Source organism: Salvelinus namaycush, chromosome 9 (genome assembly GCF_016432855.1).
Source record: "Salvelinus namaycush isolate Seneca chromosome 9, SaNama_1.0, whole genome shotgun sequence".
Lineage (NCBI taxonomy): Eukaryota > Metazoa > Chordata > Actinopteri > Salmoniformes > Salmonidae > Salvelinus > Salvelinus namaycush.
In genome coordinates, this window is record NC_052315.1 from 34,294,183 (window position 1) to 34,314,047 (window position 19,865).

At 41.2% G+C, this 19,865-nt stretch overlaps 3 protein-coding genes across 4 annotated transcripts in view; 2 read left to right on the top strand and 1 right to left on the bottom strand.

The window, feature by feature from the left end:
• LOC120053999 (peptidyl-prolyl cis-trans isomerase FKBP8-like) overlaps positions 1-3,351 on the top strand; it is a 58,182-nt gene extending 54,831 nt beyond the window's left edge. For both annotated transcript variants that reach the window (XM_039001351.1, XM_039001350.1), the window contains 2 exons: positions 2,568-2,705; positions 2,810-3,351. In XM_039001351.1, the coding sequence (XP_038857279.1) occupies positions 2,568-2,705; positions 2,810-2,896 (225 nt within the window). In that variant the 3' untranslated portion in view covers positions 2,897-3,351. The remainder of the gene's footprint in view (positions 1-2,567; positions 2,706-2,809) is intronic.
• Positions 3,352-7,198: 3,847 nt separating this feature from the next.
• LOC120054000 (small EDRK-rich factor 2-like) lies at positions 7,199-8,695 on the top strand. The gene is made up of 3 exons (XM_039001352.1): positions 7,199-7,329; positions 7,975-8,080; positions 8,216-8,695. Exons 1-3 carry the CDS (start codon positions 7,215-7,217, stop codon positions 8,286-8,288), a joined length of 294 nt encoding a protein of 97 aa, XP_038857280.1. The 5' UTR covers positions 7,199-7,214; the 3' UTR covers positions 8,289-8,695.
• Positions 8,696-8,732: 37 nt separating this feature from the next.
• Positions 8,733-19,818, bottom strand: LOC120054001 (ras and EF-hand domain-containing protein-like). Its single transcript, XM_039001353.1, has 17 exons — positions 19,347-19,818; positions 19,029-19,178; positions 16,452-16,542; positions 15,909-16,004; positions 15,607-15,684; positions 13,987-14,102; positions 13,819-13,887; positions 13,519-13,600; positions 13,344-13,408; positions 13,042-13,237; positions 12,847-12,957; positions 10,299-10,452; positions 10,130-10,211; positions 9,866-9,980; positions 9,549-9,662; positions 9,389-9,465; positions 8,733-9,305 (listed from the first exon to the last, which is right to left on the bottom strand). Exons 1-17 carry the CDS (start codon positions 19,655-19,657, stop codon positions 9,203-9,205), a joined length of 2,010 nt encoding a protein of 669 aa, XP_038857281.1. The 5' UTR covers positions 19,658-19,818; the 3' UTR covers positions 8,733-9,202.
• Between the last annotated feature and the right edge of the window lie 47 nt (positions 19,819-19,865).

A 19,865-nucleotide genomic window follows, 5' to 3' on the forward strand; every position in this document is an offset into this window, starting at 1 on the left:
GTCTTGATGGAGAATAAAGTAATCTTTCCCTTTAGAGACCTGATTTAAGTGTGTGGGTAAGGCATTGAAAAACAGAAACATGATTCTGAATCCGAATTATATAGAAAATACATTTTGGGCTATAGGTTAGTCCAATAACCAAGGGTTGGAACCAGTTCAGGGAACAGAACCGAAAACCGGAAAATAACATACTTTTTCAAGGAACAGAAACAAAAGTGATCCATACCAGTATTTTAAAAGCATGGGAACCGGTTAATAATGTTATTTTATGTTCCAGGCAAATCTTTGCCAGTGTGTGTGTGTTCAGCCTACCTTCCTGTATTCCCAGTCATGTGAAATCCATAGATTTGGGCCTATTGAATTTATTTCAATTAACTGATTTCCTTATATGAACAGTAATGCAGTAAAATCTTTGAAAATATTGCATGTTGCATTTATATTTTTATTCAGTGTAGTTAGAGAAGAATGGATTAACTTTTTCAATGCTAGTTAAGGATACTATAGGCCTATTTATCACGTTTCACATTGAATTTATTAACTACAAAAAGGTAAGAGGTGTGTTGTTAGCTAGCTCAAATGACATTCAAAGTTTCTCCATAGAAGCCGCTCCTACTATGTATAATTCTGTGGACCTAGCTATTAAAGCGTGCCAGATTGTAGTCCTAAAACCCGGAAATAAATTACCTCTGGTTCGTTCAGTCATCCCTATGGAAAGAATGAATGGGGAAAGAATAGGGTTTTGGAATAAACACCGAAAATAAAGTTAACACAGGTTTAGGATATTTTTTACGTTTTGTTATACGAGATAATAGCAATCAATTAACATGCCCTTTATGAATTATGAAGCCTTTGTCATTTATGTTTTATTATTATTATATAAATTATCAAAAAGTGAGTAAACTGATGAAGATTATCTAGAACAAAACGTATAAAATCTCCTAAACGTGTTTACCACATACCTCATTTTCGGCGTTCCTAAGCGTGTGTTTACCACATACCTCATTTTCGGCGTTTATCCAAAAACGACATTCATTTTCCTTATAGGCTTTGTGCAACAAACCATGGTGGAGTTGGTGCCTACAAAAATACGCCCTTACATTTTCACTCTATTCAGATAATGCATATCATAACAAGATGCCCAGCGCTTCAAGCCTATCCCTCAACCCTTTCTCGGGTAATAGCTAGAAGGGATCCGGCTTTATTTTGTATTTTATTTAGCATTTTAGCGAACCCCTCACCCTTTTCCTAACCTGTTACATGCATTATCCTAACCTGCTGCGAAAAGTCAAATCTGACGTTAATTTGACAAAAGCTGGATCCCTTCTAGCTAAGACCCCTTTCTCGCTCTCTACCCACCCGACAAATTTCAATCGCATTTTACGCCATAGGCTACACTTGTCTGTCCATCAAGAATGTTAACAACTAGTTTGCCTGCTCTATCCGCACTGATTGGTGTAGTCATTTAATGAGCAAAATTAAGAAGAAAAAAACTGTTGATTTCACAGGTTAAAAAAGGAACAGAAATGAACGATATAACCGGTGCTTTTTAATTGTTTTCCGGTTCACGACTTTATTTGGCTGGTCGGGAACAGTGGAATGGAACGGCAAAAAAGTGATGGTTCTGTTCCGAATTAAACGATTGGGAAATAATTTCGGTTTCAACCCCTGCAAATAACAGTTCGTTTTCAGGTTACACAACCCCCTCCATTAGGTTATCAAGAACCTATAGGGGTCAAGATGCAAAGAAATGCGGAACAAAGTAGGCTACAAAACAACTTTGGTTATGAGAGCTTAACTGGTTAATATTTGTTGTGTAATATTTGTTGAAAATACTTGTTATGCATGAAAGATAATCAAATGTTGTTTATCAACGTGATTATCAACGGGATCTGATTCAATTATTAAGTCCAACTATGGCTTGAGCCTGAGATTGTTGCATTTAATATGATCAATGCTGTCATCTACTGGACAACTTCTAAACTACAACATCATACTCATTGACAATCCACCCCGCCCTCTTTACTGCTAAAATACTAAACCTAGACTACTTTACTGCTGACATAATAAATTGTATATGACTTTGTATAAGGTTATTAGGGTAAGTTGTCACTACAGTCTCTCTTACCGGAGTGCCAAATCTAGGACCAAAAGGCTCATTAACACCTTCTACCCAAAAGCCACAAGACTGCTGAACAACCAAACTTATCAAATGGCCACCCGGACTATTTACATTGACCCCCTCGCTTTGTTTTTACACTGCTTCTACTCGCTGTTTATTATCTATGCATAGTCACTTTGCAAATTACCTCGAATAACCTGTACCCCCGCACATTGACTCGGTACCAGTACCCCCTGTATATAGCCTTGTTATTGTTATGTACATTTCTCGTTACTTTTTGATTGGTTCAATTTTTTTACTTTAGTTTATTTAGTAAATATTTTATGAACTCTATTTCTTGAACTGCATTGTTGGTTAAGGGCTTGTAAGTAAGCATTTCACAGTAAGGTCTACACCTGTTGTATTCGGTGCATGTGACAAATACAATTTGATTTGATTTGATTCCCAGGCCATCCATGTTGAGTTGTCCAAGCTAGTGAAAAGGCAATCAGGAGGCAAAGATACCCAGAAGTGGCAAGCCAAACCTGCCCAGCTCCTCGGAGACAATATTGCCCCATTTCTGACTCCTTCTAAAAAGAAGCCACCTGTAAGCCACAGAACTTTCCCTGTGTGAAATGTTTTGGTTTAATTCAGTTCACGAGAAAAAAAACATTTGACTGTTTGTTGACATTGCGTCACTTGGTGTTTCAGGGAATTTCATGGACGTTCCTGCTTGGTGCTCTGGTGGTGGCCTTGGGCAGTTTAGTGACGTCAGTAGTTCTGACTGCAAGAAACTGACGTCCTCTACAAAGAAACTGTCCTCTACACAAGTCCAGCTCATCAATACTAAACTGAGTTGTCTACTGTGAATAAAATAAAGATTGCACTGAACAATAAAAAAAACCTGTATCAATGTTCACTGACATATGGTAGCAGCACTGACATTTGCACCACAGATTGTGTTTGAGTGTAACAGAATAAAGGAATGGCACTTTTATTTTTTTGAACAATGAACACAAAATAGCTTTGTGTTGTAATCGTTTAGTACAGTTATTAGCTGATAAATGTCCCCAAATCCGTAGAAAAACTCATTCTGGAATAGTCACATGGTCAATGTTCCTCCACAAAAGATTGAAGAGAGCAGTATTCTCGTGTTACAGCTTTTACATGTATTGTATGAATAAGGGTTTTCTGTAATAACAGGTTGTGTCCAAATGAATAATCTATGTCAATGGAAAATCAAATAAAAAAAATTGTAGGCCTACTGTCCGTTGATACAGAAACAACATCAATAAAGCTGCATACTGTCATAGCTATGTTCCAGTCATTGCTTATGAAGGGGGGCCAATGAAGTATATACAGTGCATTCCGACCCCTTCCCTTTTTCTACATGTTACGTTACAGCTTCATCTAAAATGGATTAAATAAAACATTGTCCTCACAAATGTACACACAATACCCCGTAATGACAACGCAAAAAGTTTTTTACACATTTTTTGCCAATTTATAGATATTTTAAAAACAGAAATGCCTTATTTACATAATTATTCAGACCTTTTACTATGAAGCTCGAAATTGAGCTCAGGTGCATCCTATTTCCATTGATCATCCTTGAGATGTTTCTACAACTTGATTGGAGTCCACATGTGGTAAATTCAATTTATTGGACATGATTTGGAAAGGCACAGACCTGTCTATATAAGGTCCCACCATCGACTGTGCATGTCAGAGCAAAAACTAAGCCTTTTTGAAGGAATTGTTCGTAGACCTCCGGCACAGGATTGTGTTGAGCCACAGCTCTGGGGAAGGGTACCAAAAAAAACACAGTGGCCTCCATCATTCTTAAATGGAAGAAGTTTTGAACCACAAAGAATCTTTCTAGAGCTGGCCGCCCGACCAAACAGGGGTGAAGGGCCTTGGTCAGGGAGGTGACCAAGAACCCGATGGTCACTATGACAGAGCTCCAGAGTTACTGGAGCTCTGTCATAGATCCTGCATTGAGATCAAATGTTTTATTGATGAGAAGATCCATCTTCTCCCACTGCTGGCCACTTTGGCTTCCTCTCACTACCATATAGTGAGTGGAAACGCCAAGCGGATGGATGCTTCACATTTATACATCTGGTGAAATATCTATCTGTGGCTTTACCGGTGGAGGAGTACCAAAATGGCTGTGCGACCTTCAATACAGCGCCCCCTGTCAGTCATCCAGGGTTTATACACATCGTTGAATAATGGCCACTACATTTTCATGAAGTCTAATATTAATAAATATCTTTGGGAGGAACGATTTTGTTTACATTTGTATCTAAAATCTTAATTAAGAAAAATCACATTCTAGTTGCAAATAGCCTTTAATATCTATCATAACGTATTTGTAGTCAATTACTAAAAATGTATTGAATCACTGAGAAATAAAACTTTTCAAACATAATTTGAAGCTATACAGTTATTTTAGTCGTGTGGCCTGCCAACCACCATAACATAATCTCTGGTTATTTTTTGTTAAAGAATCTAGTATATTTATGATATTTCATAATCTTCAAAAGCCACTGGGGAATTCAAATCATTGATACAATTTTGCATTTTTAGGTTTCATAGTACTTTTATTGATTATTACGGTATGAGTCATAATTAATTAAACACCTAGTGGTAAAACAAGGAAATTGTTATTTTACACCATACATTTTTCCCATAGGGGATTTTAGAAACACTTAAAATAAGTGCTGTGCTTGAAGGTGTAGGCTTACCCTTGCGTGATGTTTTGATAACAGTGTAAATCTCTCTAGGACAAGGTGGCATATACACTGCTCAAAAAAATAAAGGGAACACTTAAACACAATGTAACTCCAAGTCAATCACACTTCTGTGAAATCAAACTGTCCACTTAGGAAGCAACACTGATTGACAATAAATTTCACATGCTGTTGTGCAAATGGAATAGACAAAAGGTGGAAATTATAGGCAATTAGCAAGACACCCCCCAAAAAGGAGTGATTCTGCAGGTGGTGACCACAGACCACTTCTCAGTTCCTATGCTTCCTGGCTGATGTTTTGGTCACTTTTGAATGCTGGCGGTGCTCTCACTCTAGTGGTAGCATGAGACGGAGTCTACAACCCACACAAGTGGCTCAGGTAGTGCAGTTCATCCAGGATGGCACATCAATGCGAGCTGTGGCAAAAAGGTTTGCTGTGTCTGTCAGCGTAGTGTCCAGAGCATGGAAGCGCTACCAGGAGACAGGCCAGTACATCAGGAGACGTGGAGGAGGCCGTAGGAGGGCAACAACCCAGCAGCAGGACCGCTACCTCCGCCTTTGTGCAAGGAGGTGCACTGCCAGCGCCCTGCAAAATGACCTCCAGCAGGCCACAAATGTGCATGTGTCTGCTCAAACGGTCAGAAACAGACTCCATGAGGGTGGTATGAGGGCCCGACGTCCACAGGTGGGGGTTGTGCTTACAGCCCAACACCGTGTAGGACGTTTGGCATTTGCCAGAGAACACCAAGATTGGCAAATTCGCCACTGGCGCCCTGTGCTCTTCACAGATGACAGCAGGTTCACACTGAGCACATGAGCACATGTGACAGAGTCTGGAGACGCCGTGGAGAACGTTCTGCTGCCTGCAACATCCTCCAGCATGACCGGTTTGGCGATGGGTCAGTCATGGTGTGGGGTGGCATTTCTTTGTGGGGCCGCACAGCCCTCCATGTGCTCGCCAGAGGTAGCCTGACTGCCAATAGGTACCGAGATGAGATCCTCAGACCCCTTGTGAGACCATATGCTGACACATGCACATTTGTGGCCTGCTGGAGGTCATTTTGCAGGGCGCTGGCAGTGCACCTCCTTGCACAAAGGCGGAGGTAGCGGTCCTGCTGCTGGGTTGTTGCCCTCCTACGGCCTCCTCCACGTCTCCTGATGTACTGGCCTGTCTCCTGGTAGCGCCTCCATCCTCTGGACACTACGCTGACAGACACAGCAAACCTTTTTGCCACAGCTCGCATTGATGTGCCATCCTGGATGAACTGCACTACCTGAGCCACTTGTGTGGGTTGTAGACTCCATCTCATGCTACCACTAGAGTGAGAGCACCGCCAGCATTCAAAAGTGACCAAAACATCAGCCAGGAAGCATAGGAACTGAGAAGTGGTCTGTGGTCACCACCTGCAGAATCACTCCTTTTTGGGGGGTGTCTTGCTAATTGCCTATAATTTCCACCTTTTGTCTATTCCATTTGCACAACAGCATGTGAAATTTATTGTCAATCAGTGTTGCTTCCTAAGTGGACAGTTTGATTTCACAGAAGTGTGATTGACTTGGAGTTACATTGTGTTGTTTAAGTGTTCCCTTTATTTTTTTGAGCAGTGTATATATATTCGCCTGCATTTACCCCCCCAAAATGAAATGCTAATTAGCTGCTAATATGGCTATCATAAACAACTACAAATGTCATGATGATCTGGATGAGACTGCCGAATCGAGTCAAAAGTAAGAATATCTGGATTAATTATTTTTATTTAACCTTTATTTATTATCTAATGTTAGCTAAATTTCGTAATGAATACATGGGCAACATTTCTTTAATGGACAATTCTGTGAACTGTCTTGTGCAAGTTTTAAATAGACAATAACGTTACTTGCAAGCAAAGGTGGCAGCTAGAGTTGACGTAATGTCTATTTTCATGCTAATTAGCATTTTCGAATCTGAGAGTAAATAGAGTTGAATATGTTGATAAAAGTAATCTTGTCTAAGATATATTTACATTGTTATGAAAACAAATGGTGGGGAAACGATTGGAACCATTTCCCCACTGTGGGGCTCTATTGCCGCGTCAAAACAACTGGCAACTCCGAAATTTCCGACCTCAGTGTGTTCAAAACAACTGGGAACTCGGAAAAAACGAGCTTCAACTGGAAAAATATATATTTGAACGGTCGTCCAATTCGGAATTCCAATTCGGGAACTCGGGCCTCTTTCTAGAGCTCCTACTTTCTGACCTGAAGATCACTGACGTCATCATTTGATCCTGTATTTTCCGAGTTCCCAGTTGTTGTGAATGCGGCATAAAGTACTGATATTATGCAGACGTCAACTACAAGAAAATACCGCTACTCTCGCGATGTCTCGTATTAACGCGTTCAGTCGTCGTGACGTAAATCGAATATTGTTGGTGCACAGCTGGCAGGCTTGGCAGCCTTCTCCACACCGTTTACTTAGAAACAACAACATGACAAGTGAGTATATTGCTATATTTTATTTACTAGCTACTAAGCTAAAGTTGTGTTCGTTGGCTACGTATCTCGCTTTGCTGTTTTAAAGAAATGAAATCAGAGACAATCAATGCTAGGTAGCTAACGTTAGCGATCTATGTTTGAACTGGATAAGTGAAAAAGAAAAAAATAACGTTACTATAGCTAACTAGAAAGTATAGTGTAACGTGGTTTTCTGTTACTTTACACTAATTTGTTTTAGTGCCATGAAATGTATCATTTTTTCATTATTAACTGGTAAGAAGGATCTGCTTTGTAGTTAACGTAACGTTAGCTAGTTAGCGAGCTAACGTTAACTGTCTAGGCCCGTGAAGTGCCACGCACAATAACAAACCCTGCTAAGCAGTTGCCTAGCCTTATGCTCTCTCTCTCTCCGGAACGTACATTTATGGATTAAAGTTATTTTCGTCTTATCCATTAGGTAACTGTTTATCTAGCCAGTTACGTTACTGTTAATAGCAGTTACGTTACCAAACGATCAATACAGGGCTGTAGATGGCCAATAGCTAAAGATGCTTGGTTTTAATTTAGTCTTTAAAATGTAAGACATAAGCAATGACTGCAACTGTACTCCCCTCACCTGGGTCTTTCAAATCGATTTCTTTGCAGGGGGGAATCAGCGTGACCTTGCTCGTGCTAGAAATGCCAAAAAACAAGGGAATGACAAGGGAAAGAAGGCTGATGATGGCATGTCTGCAGCTGCGAGGAAGCTGAGGTAAGTCACTAGTATTGGCTTTTAGGAAGTTCTCTTGGTATACAGGTGAGAATCTTTCACTGAAACCAGGACACATTTTTTAAATGCATTTCGTTTTTATTTGGTTTAACCATTTCTTTTGTCTGTCTTCCTTAGGGATGCAGAGATAATGCAACAGAAGCAGAAAAAAGCCAATGACCCTAAGCCGGCAGACGAGAAAGCCAAATAGCAGGATACAGAGCCAGAGCCCAATCACAACTATTCTCAGATACCCAGATGTTATCCATTTTTGAAAGATGACCAGGTCTTGTTTTTGTCCCATAATCTGGGGTTTAGAACCAGTTTGTAATATTTTGTGGTGGTGGTGCAGTATAGTTTGGGAAATGAATAAGGACTAATGCGTAAGCCTATTTCAATACACAGGTCGAATGTTAATCAGTATTTACAATGTAAAGAGCAGGAATTTCAAACTCCACTACTTGGAATTACAAAAAAGCTTGTATTTTTGTATTTCCTCATCTAGAATGTTACTCAACTAGTGGTTGTTTATGGTTTCTATACCATGTTTATTGCTTTTATATTGATGAACATATGCAGTGCTGTAAGATTAATCAAATAAACTAACGAAAGATTCAATCTGGGGAACTTTAATCTAACAAATACCACACACACCTCAGTACAGAAAGTTTATTCAATTAAAACAAATAAAATCAGCTGACATACTGAAAGCACCTCATTGTAAAATGTACTAGTTTCTGAATGTTTCTAACCACAGCATTGTAGTTTCAACTGAGCCTTTCTGAATACAGTAAATTCCTGATGTGTACAACAGATACATGCAAACTATTTAGGTGCCGTACAAGTCCCATTCAAATACATTCATTAAACATCTCTGGAGATCTACATGCTCCAGATCAGTTATGTGCCACGTTAAGGACAATTACCTTTCAGAAGTTGGCAATTACTTGGATTAAATTTAAAATATGAATTAGACATATCTACAGTAATCTCAGGAGATTTGTTACAAAACAGCTCTGCATCACATTCTCAATGATAAAAGCTGTGGTGCTAAAATTGTCTCCATCCTCCCAAGTCTCCAGTCAGTAGATGCATTCCATAGGGTGAAGTGATGGGCCTCCATGGTTATACTCTGCAGCAGTTGGTCAGAGCTTTCTTTGAACTGCTTAAACTCAACTTCACCTGTGACTCTGATTGCCGTCTCAGTTTCACATTTTTCTTAACTTCTCTGTGTTAGGAAAAAATGGTAAGAGCTCAGTTATAGTTTAGGTATTCGTGGTAGGGATTGGATGGGAAGATTAAGATTATTACCTTGCCAGGTGAAGTACTGCCTCCACTATATTTGTTCCCTCTTTAGCACTAGTTTCACAGAACAGGGCATTGTATGTCTGAAACACATGTCATATTGTGATTTAATATTTATTTGATGGACCCATGAACAGCTGTTATTGACTGGTAAATGAGATTGTACCCTTGCCAGCCTTTCCCCATCAACAGTGCTGACACAGCTTCCCTCTGGTCGATCTTCCCGCAGGTCCACTTTATTCCCAATCACACACATTGGGAGTTGCTCATCCGTGGATTCCTGGGATAACAAGTGCAGTTTGTTTTTCACTAAGTTCCTGATTTATGCGTAATCATAATTGTTCCTTTTATATTGAATATAACTGAAATACATTATGGTTTCAAACTGAAATATAGACAACCATTATTTTGGCATCCCATTCCAAGTTTTTTTTATTTTTTTTTATCTCAAGGACCATAAAACCTCTCCACTGTGACTGCTACCTGAATCTGGTCCATCCACTCTCTGACATTAAGGAAGCTGCTTTCAGAAGTGACATCATACAGCAGTAAGACTCCATGGGCTTTACGGAAATAAGACCTGGCAATACTGCGGAACCTACAGTAACAGGGAAATCCCATTTAGTTTTTGATATTACATGATCATTTGGAATCTTCCAGCACTTCAGATTAACAGCCACATCACCAAAGACACATCATGGAACAACTTTGATAAGGCTTTTAGTATGTCAATGTACAGAAACATACCTCTCTTGTCCAGCAGTATCCCATATCTGGAGGTTTGTTTTTTCTCCATCCACCAACATCTTCTTGATTTGGAAATCAACTCCTAAGAACAACATTATGTAATGGAAACAGCAATGCACTTTCTGCATTTATTCTACCACTACCAAAAACTTACTGTACATGTACTTACCCAACGTCGTCTGAATATCTCCCCTGAACTCATTGAGACTCAATCGCAATAGAAAGCTGGACTTCCCTGATCCTGCATCTCCCGCCAAAACTAACCGGTACATGGGACCAGGGCACTCAGGGCCACCAGTGTCAACAAGGTCTGCTTCTGTTTGCTGAGGACCAAGTAGCATTACTTAGGTTATGGAAAATAAAACAGATACCATATTATTATTTTTTTTCACCAGGTAGGCCAGTTTAGAACAAGTTCTCATTTACAACTGCTACCTGGCCAAGATAAAGCAAAGCACTGCGACACAAACGTACAGTCAATAACACAATAGAAAAATCTATATACAGTTTGTGCAAATGTAGTAAGATTAGGGAGGTAAGGCAATAAATAGGCCATAGTGGCAAAATAATTACAATTTAGGAGTGATATGTGCAGAAGATGAATGTGCAAGTAGAGATACTGGGGTGCAAAGGAGCAAAAATAATAATAATATGGGGATGAGGTAGTTGGGTGGGCTATTTACAGATGGGCTGTGTACAGGTGCAATGATCGGTAAGCTGCTCTGACAGCTGATGCTTAAAGTTAGTGAGGGAGATATAAGACTCCAGCTTCAGTGATTTTTGCAATTCGTTCCAGTCACTGGCAGCAGAGAACGGGAAGGACAGGCGGCCAAAGGAGAAGTTGGCTTTGGGGATGACCAGTGAAATATACCTGCTGGAGCACGTGCTACGGATGGGTATGGTGACCAGTGAGCTGAGATGAGGTGGGGCTTTACCTAGCAAAGACTTATAGATGACCTGGAGCCAGTGGGTTTGGCGACGAATATGAAGCAACGGCCAGCCAACGAGAGCATACAGGTCACAGTGGTGGGTGGTATATGGGGCTTTGGTGACAAAACGGATGCCACTGTGATAGACTACATCCAATTTGCTGAGTAGTGTTGGAGGCTATTTTGTAAATGACATCGCCGAAGTCAAGGATCGGTAGGATAGTCAGTTTTACGAGTGTATGTTTGGCAGCATGAGTAAAGGAGGCTTTGTTCCGAAATAGGAAGCCGATTCTAGATTTAATTTTGGATTGGAGATGCTTAATGTGAGTCTGGAAGGAGAGTTCACAGTCTAACCAGACATCTAGAGATTTGTAGTTGTCCACATATTCTAAGTCAGAACCGTCCAGAGTAGTGATGGTGGGCGGGCAGGAATCGGTTGAAGAGCATGCATTTAGTTTTACTTGCATTTAAGAGCAGTTGGAGGCCACGGAAGGAGTGTTGTATGGCATAGAAGCCCGTCTGGAGGTTAGTTAACACAGTGTCCAAAGAAGGGCCAGAAGTATACAGAATGGTGTCGTCTGTGTAGAGGTGGATCAGAGAATCACCAGCAGCAAGAGCGACATTGATGTATACAGAGAAAAGAGTCGGCCCGAGAATTGAACCCTGTGGCACCCCCATAGAGACTGCCAGAGGTCCGGACAACAGGCCCTCCGATTTGACACATTGAACTCTATCTGAGAAGTAGTTGGTAAACCAGGCGAGGCAGTCATTTGAGAAACCAAGGCTGTTGAGTCTGCCGATAAGAATGCAGTGATTGACAGAGTTGAAAGCCTTGGCCAGGTCAATGAAGACGGCTACACAGTATTGTCTTTTATCGATGGAGGTTATGATATCATTTAGGACCTTGAGCGTGGCTGATGTGGACCCATGACCAGCTCGGAAACCAGATTGCATAGTGGAGAAGGTACGGTGGGATTCGAAATGGTCGGTGATCTGCTTGTTAACTTGGCTTTCGAAAATTTTAGAAAAGGCAGGGCAGGATGGATATAGGTCTAAAACAGTCTGGGTCTACTGTGTCTCCCCCTTTGAAGAGGGGGATGACCGCAGCAGCTTTCCAATCTTTAGGGATCTCAGATGATACGAAAGAGAGGTTGAACAGGCTAGTAATAGGGGTTGTAACAATTGCGGCAGAATTTTAGAAAGAGAGGATCCAGATTGTCTAGCCCAGCTGATTTGTAGGGGTCCAGATTTTGCAGCTCTTTCAGAACATTAGCTATCTGGATTTGAGTGAAGGAGAAGTGGGGGAGGCTTAGGCAAGTTGCTGTGGGGGGTGCAGAGCTGTTGACCGGGGTAGGGGTAACCAGGTAGAAAGCATGGTCATCCGTAGAAAAATGCTTATTGAAATGTTCGATTATCGTAGATTTATCGGTGGTGACAGTGTTTCCTAGCATCAGTGCAGTGGGCAGCTAGGAGGAGATGCTCTTATTCTCCATGGACTTTACAGTGTCCCAGAACGTTTTGGAGTTTGTGCTACAGGATGCAAATTTCTGTTTGAAAAAGCTTGCCTTTGCTTTCCTAACTGCCTGTGTACATTGGTTCCTAACTTCCCTGAAAAGTTGCATATCGCGGGGGCTATTTGATGCTAATGCAGTACGCCACAGGATGTTTTTGTACTGGTCAAGGGCAGTCAAGTCTGGAGTGAACCAGCATATACCAATTCCACATGAGCCTCCCTACACAATGTCTTACTGTGCTTCAAAACTGAGCATCTCAGCTCAAAAGCCTTACCTTCATTGGGAAAGCAGACAAGCGTCTCCGGATGGATGAAGCAATGGAACTAGCTTTGCTGGGAGCTACAGACAGTATTGCCTGATTTGCTTCCAATTTCACATCTGATATCTGGTGCAGAAATAGGTACATTCATGTATTAGAATGTGAAACGTACTAATACAATTGTTGGTCAACCCTTGTAGTTACCCTTACCTCAATGTCTGAGGGCACATATGAATAACTGTGGTGTACTGTTTCTGTAGAGTCATCACTGTCAGACTCGCTGCCTGAGCTTTCAGTAGTGTCCATAGGCAAGGACACACCGCTGTCCGGGTATGTATCAGCCCAGCTGGCTACATGGGAGTTGGTCGTTTTACTGGAGCCTACAGTTGTGTGTGCTCCCTCTGAACTGGACTCAACATAGGGATGAAAAAATGTAAACATTAGTTAAGTGGTCAATTAATATTATTAATCAATAGGTCCAGATTTCTAGGATAAGAATATAGTATGTGTACTTTATAAGCGTGCTTTGTCGAACTGGCTTCATTCTTCGAGCTGGGATTTCATTGTTGGGGGATAGCTGTGGGGAGGAAGATTTGTAACACTAATGCTTTATAAATGTTGTATAAATGTAAATATAAAGGGGTATTGTGAGTCTTCTTTATCTTGAGTGAAAACAACCAAACTTACCCTCCTTTTACTTGATGCCACATCATTGACTAAGGCAGAGCGCAAGCCATCATTGCTGTCATACAGCTTTTTGTTCATGGCCCTAATAGGAAGGAGTCAATGTAGAGAACATTTCAGATGCCTAACTAATCTTTTAGCCTGCCACCTTTAGAGTAGAGTCAGCGTTCATTACAATGAGCATATGGTGTGCACTGCACGGATGTGCATGCATGACGCAAAGCTTTGCTTGACTACGATACAACAAAAACAATCATGAAAGGACATACTGTACTAATGAACAATCGGGTCAGACAGACTTACTGGAGAATTTCAATGTGACTGGAGTAAGACTGGTATTCAATAACCATCTTTTTCAGTTCATCACTTTCTCTGTGAAAATAGACAATTACAACATTTCTTATCAACTAGTCTGTATTTACTGAGTTGGACTTGATCCATTGGACCTGAACGTGAAGTCGGTGATCTCACCTCTCATGTTGAAGTTTCTGGTCTGCATACATGTTCTTCAGCTTGTCCATCTCTACCTGCAGAATGGAGATGTTTGTCTGTGCTTTGAAGAGAGAAGTCCGTAACTGCTCCTTTTCCTGAGGATACATAATGTAATATGTACAACATTACTGGAAAGTGCACAGGAAATAACGTCCAGGGCATTCGGAAAGTTTGCAGACCCCTTCCCTTTTCCACATTGTTGTTCTGTTACAGCCTTATTTTAAAATGGATTAAATACACACACAATAGCCAATGACAAAACAGATGAAGAAATTTTAGCAAATATAAAAAAATTGAAAAACCTTATTTACATAAGTATTCAGACCCTTTGCTATGAGACTCGAAATTGAGCTCAGGTGCATCCTGTTTCCATTGATCATCCGTAAGATGTTTCTACAACTTCATTGGTGTCTACTTTTGGTAAATTCAATTGATTGGACATGATTTGGAAAGGCATACACCTGTCTACAGTGCATGTCAGAGCAAAAACTAGGCTATTAGGTTGAATTAATTTTCCGTAGAGCGCCAAGACAGGATTGTGTCGAGGCACAGATCTGGGGAAAGGTACCAAAAAAGTTAAGCAGCATTGAAGGTCCAAGAACACAGTGGCCTCCATCATTCTTAAATGGAAGAAGTTTGGAACCACCGAGACTCTTCCTAGAGCTGGCCTCCAGTCAAACTGAGCAATCGGGGGAGAAGGATCTGGGGAAAGGTTCTCCCATCCCCACAGAGGAACTCTGGAGCTCTGTCAGAGTGACCATCAGGTTGTTGGGATGGGAGAACCTTCCAGAAGGACAACCATCTCTGCAGCCCTCCACCAAGCAGGCCTTTATAGTAGAGTGGCCAGATGGAAGCCATTCCTCAGTAAAAGCCACATGACAACCCCCTTGGAGTTTGTCAAAAGGCACCTAAAGGACTCTCAGACCATGAGAAACAAGATACTCTGATGAAACCAAGAATGAACTCTTTGGCCTGAATGCCAAGCGTCACGTCTGGAGAAAACCTGGCGCTATCCCTATGGTGAAGCATGGTGGTCGCAGCATCATGCTCTGGGGATGGTTTTCAGTGGCAGGGACTGGGAGACTAGTCAGGATCGAGGAAAGATGAACGGAGCAAAGTAGAGATATCCTTGATGAAAACCTGCTCCGGAGCACTTAGGACCTCAGACTGGGGCGAAAGTTCACCTTCCAACAGGACAACGACCCTAAGCACACAGCCAAGACAACGCAGGAGTGGCTTTGGGACAAGTCTCTGAATGTCCTTGAGTGGCCCAGCCAGAGCCCGGACTTGAACCCGATCGAACATCTCTGGAGGCCTGAAAATAGCTGTGCAGTGATGCTCCCCATCCAACTGACAGAGCTTGAGAAGATCTGCAAAGAAGAATGGGAGCAACTCCCCAAATACAGGTGTGCCAAGCTTGTAGCGTCATACTCAAGAAGACTCTAGACTGTAATCGCTGCCAAAGGCGCTTCAACAAAGTACTGAGTAAGGCTTATTTTAGAATAAGGCGGTAACGTAACAACATTTAGAAAAAGTCAAGGGGTCTGAATACTTTCCGAATGGGACTCAAGATACAGTTGTCTAACTGATCCAACATACCTGAGTCAGTTCACTTATTTGGTTCTGTAGTTTGTCAACATCCTGCCTGGAACTGTTCAGTTCAGATTCCCCTTGGGACTACAATGAAAAGGTTTCCATTTATTTCAAATTAATCATAAATATGATTAAGCATCAACTGAAATCATATTCACACTTAAGGCTGCCTGAATCTAGGTAAATAAAGTACTGCAAACATAAGAGTGGCAATCCTTGGGAAACATTAAATAACCTTTCAACACCAACAATAATAGGTCAATAGATGAAATATGTCACAAAACCTGTTTCAAACAGATGACACCTACCTTTAACAACCTGTCCATAACAGTATGCAGGTCTGCCACCTCATTCTCATGCCTTCTCTGGAGTGCCGCCATGACTCCCTCCATTCTCTTATGCTCCTACAGACAAGAAACCCAAGGAGAGACAACTTTGCTCATTGGCTCTGAACTTAAAGAGGGTCTTTCACAAAACTGTAGAAAGGGGCCTTTGTGAGCGTTTGAGCTAGCTGCTCTCCCTTCTCTAAAAGGTACTTCCCCTACCACAAATATGCGGATAAACACCTGTGCCGAGGCCCCTCTTGAAATAAAAACAGTTTAATCTTAATTTCCAACAAACTATTTGCCCAAGTCTATTATATTCAACTTTTTCCTCACCATTTTTTTGTACATTTTCTAAGGTATGTTTTCAATGACACCAATGCCTTTTTAATGACTTAGCTTGCTTATTTGCTTGCTTTGTTTGTTTTTAGTTCTTAAATACTTGATGAGAGTGAATTACATGTTTTATTTCTAGCACAATGTGTAGAATATACTGTAGTAACTAAGTCCTCATAATACGTCACTTACCTCTTCTCTCACCCTGACCTCTACACAGGCAAGCTGCTGCTGCATGTCCTCCTCCAGCTCTGTCAACTGACTGGTGTTCAGCTCCTCTGTTCTGTCGGCACACAGAGGTACATACCATTTACATGTCTGCCCTGGTTGTCCATCAAATGCAAAACAACTGCCCAAACACTAGTCCAGCAAAAGTGATGAGTCAGAATATAAGGTGAAGGTGAGGCATTGTTTGCAAGCAATAACACATCTTCAAACACAGCAGCAACACAGCACACAGAACTACACCTTTTGGTTCCAATCATATCTGTTCCATTGGTATCCATTGCCCATGTGTTTTCATCTAGTGGTGAACTTTGAGCGGGCGGGACACTATTCAGTTAAATGTGTTTTATCATCAAGTGACAGCACTTGGTCCAGCCAGTCAAGAGACTCATTTGCAGTGTGAGATTGAATGAATCAAAATACAGCACGTCTTGCCACTGATTAGCAAACATTCTTACAGGCACATTCATTTGCATAAGGGTTAAGATTAGGCCTAAATGGAAATATAAAAAAGGGACAACTAGGTTTAAAAGTGGAAAATGGGGGGAACAAGACTAGCAACTCATTTAAGAGTACTTCCTTGGGTGAGAAATGTCATCCCTATCAAGAAATGCAGCATCTGAACCGTGAAAGCAACTCCACACCATCTACAGTGGCAAGAAAAAGTATGTGAACCCGTTGGAAATACCTGGATTTCTGCATAAATTGGTCATAAAATTTGATCTGATCTTCATCTAGGTCACAACAATAGACAAACACAGTATGCTTAAACCAATAACAATTATACATTGTCATGTCTTTATTGAACACACAGTGTAAACATTCACAGTGCAGGATGGAAAAAGTATGTGAGCCCTTGGATTTAATAACTTGTTGACCCTCCTTTGGCAGCAATAACATCAACCAAACGTTTTCTGTAGTTGTGGATCAGACCTGCACAACGTTCAGGAAGAGTTTTGGACCATTCCACTTTTCAAAACTGTTTCAGTTCAGCAATATTCATGGTATGTCTGGTATGAACTGCTCTCTTGAGGTCATGCCACAGCATCTCAAATCGGGTTGAGGTCAGGACTCTGACTGGGCCACTCCAGAAGGCGTATTTTCTTCTGTTGACGCCATTCTGTTGTTGATTTACTTCTGTGTTTTGGATCGTTGTCCTGTTGCATCACCCAACTTCTGTTGAGCTTCAATTGGCGGACAGATAGCCTAACATTCTCCTGCAAAATGTCTTGATAAACTTCGGAATTCATTTTTCCGTCGATGATAGCAAGCTGTCCAGGCCCTGAGGCAGCAAAGCAGCCCCAAACCATGATGCTCCCTCCACCATACTTTACAGTTGGGATGAGGTTTTGATGTTGCTGTGCATTTTTCTCTACACATAGTGTTGTGTGTTCCTTCCAAACACCTCAACTGTAGTTTCATCTGTCCACAGAATATTTTGCCAGTAGCGCTGTGGAACATCCAGGTGCACTTTTGCAAACTTCAGACGTGCAGCAATGTTTTTTTGCACAGCAGGGGCTTCTTCCGTGGTGTCCTCCCATGAACACCATTCTTGTTTAGTGTTTTACGTATCGTAGACCCGTCAACAGAGATGTTAGCATGTTCCAGAGATTTCTGTAAGTCTTTAGCTGACACTAGGATTCTTCTTAACCTTATTGAGCATTCTGCGCTGTGCTCTTGCAGTCATCTTTGCAGGACGGCCACTCCTAGGGAGAGTAGCAACAGTGCTGAACTTTCTCCATTTATAGACAATTGATGAACATCAATGCTTTTAGAGATACTTTTGTAACCCTTTCCAGCTTTATGCAAGTCAACACTTCTTAATCTTAGGTCTTCTGAGATCTCATTTGTTGGAGGCATGGTTCACATCAGGCAATGCTTCTTGTGAATAGCAAACTCAAATTTTGAGAGTGTTTTTTATAGGGCAAGGCAGCTCTAACCAACAACCCCAATCTCGTGTCATTGATTGGACTCCAGGTCAGCTGACTCCTGACAGCTTATGGAGAAGTCATTAGCCTAGGGGTTCACATACTTTTCCCAACCTACACTGTGAATGTTTAAATGATGTATTCAATATAGACAAGAACAATACAATAATTTGTGTGCTATTAGTTTAAGCACACTATGTGTGTATATTGTTGTGACTTAGATGAAGATCAGATCAAATTTGATGACCAATTTATGCAGAAATCCAGGTAATTACAAAGGGTTCACCACATGCAATTATGTCTGATTATAATAACCTTACTGTGGGAAGCATACTGGCGCAACCAATACTCAAATTTTGTAAATGTTAACTGATTAATAGCTCAAGCCTGATCTTGATTGAAACATTGTTGCATGGATATCCCACAACATAAACACTACATGTGTTTTTGGTAACACAAACAGGCAAATGACTAAGTTAACTGATATATAAATTTGTTCCATTCGTGAAGAGAACAAAATTCAGACAATATAGTTTGGTAGATTGTTTCTCAATATATTGTTTTCCTCTTATTGAGAAATCTGAGCCAAGAGATGCTGCTATGACACAATCCCTACCTTCTCAAACTGGTTTCCAGTTGCTCACTCTCAAGCCTGTGGTCCTTGCTTTCACTGACAAGAGCATCGACAAGTCCCTCATATTGTTGCAACAACAAAGGTTCTGAGATGTACATGGCTTGGTGCAGTTCAGCCAACTGATCCCGCAGTCTGAAAGATGAAAGATTATGGACAACCATCATTTCTACATAGTTATAAAACAGAGGGATGAACGCAGAACGAACATCTACAAATTACACCCACAGTCTACTGTAAGAGCTGTAATAGCAGGTGCAACTTTCTGTCAAACAATTCACACCAACCACCCACCAGATTTACCTTCCTGAGAGGAGACCGGTTGCATCGTCCATCCTGCTCTGGAACTCTTCCCAGGGACTCCCTTGACTTTGAGGAGACGCTCCAAAAGAGGCCAAATCCAATGTTTCTGAAACCTCTTGAAACCGTGATGAAAAATTGCTGTAATTAATACATCCATCTTCACTAGCGCCGAATTTGTTGAATAAAGTTTTGATTTCGTCTTCAGGCACATTCAGCTCTCGACAAACAACTGTAAAGTCTTCGTATTCAATCACACCAGATTTATTAATGTCACACGCTGAAAACAGTCTCTGGAGGCTGGATTTGTCCATGACTTCGTATTTCGAGTTTACAAGTTACATGAAGTCTGCCTTGGGAAATAACCCCTTGTGTAAAATGAAATCGATATGCTAGCAACAGGTGCAATACTTGACCATTTGATCCCCACCTTTATTTGTGTAACCTTATCCCGCACCAGTGATCAGAATTTTAGCCTGTCAGTATGAAGTGTTGAAGGCAGTAATACTTTTCCCACGCTAA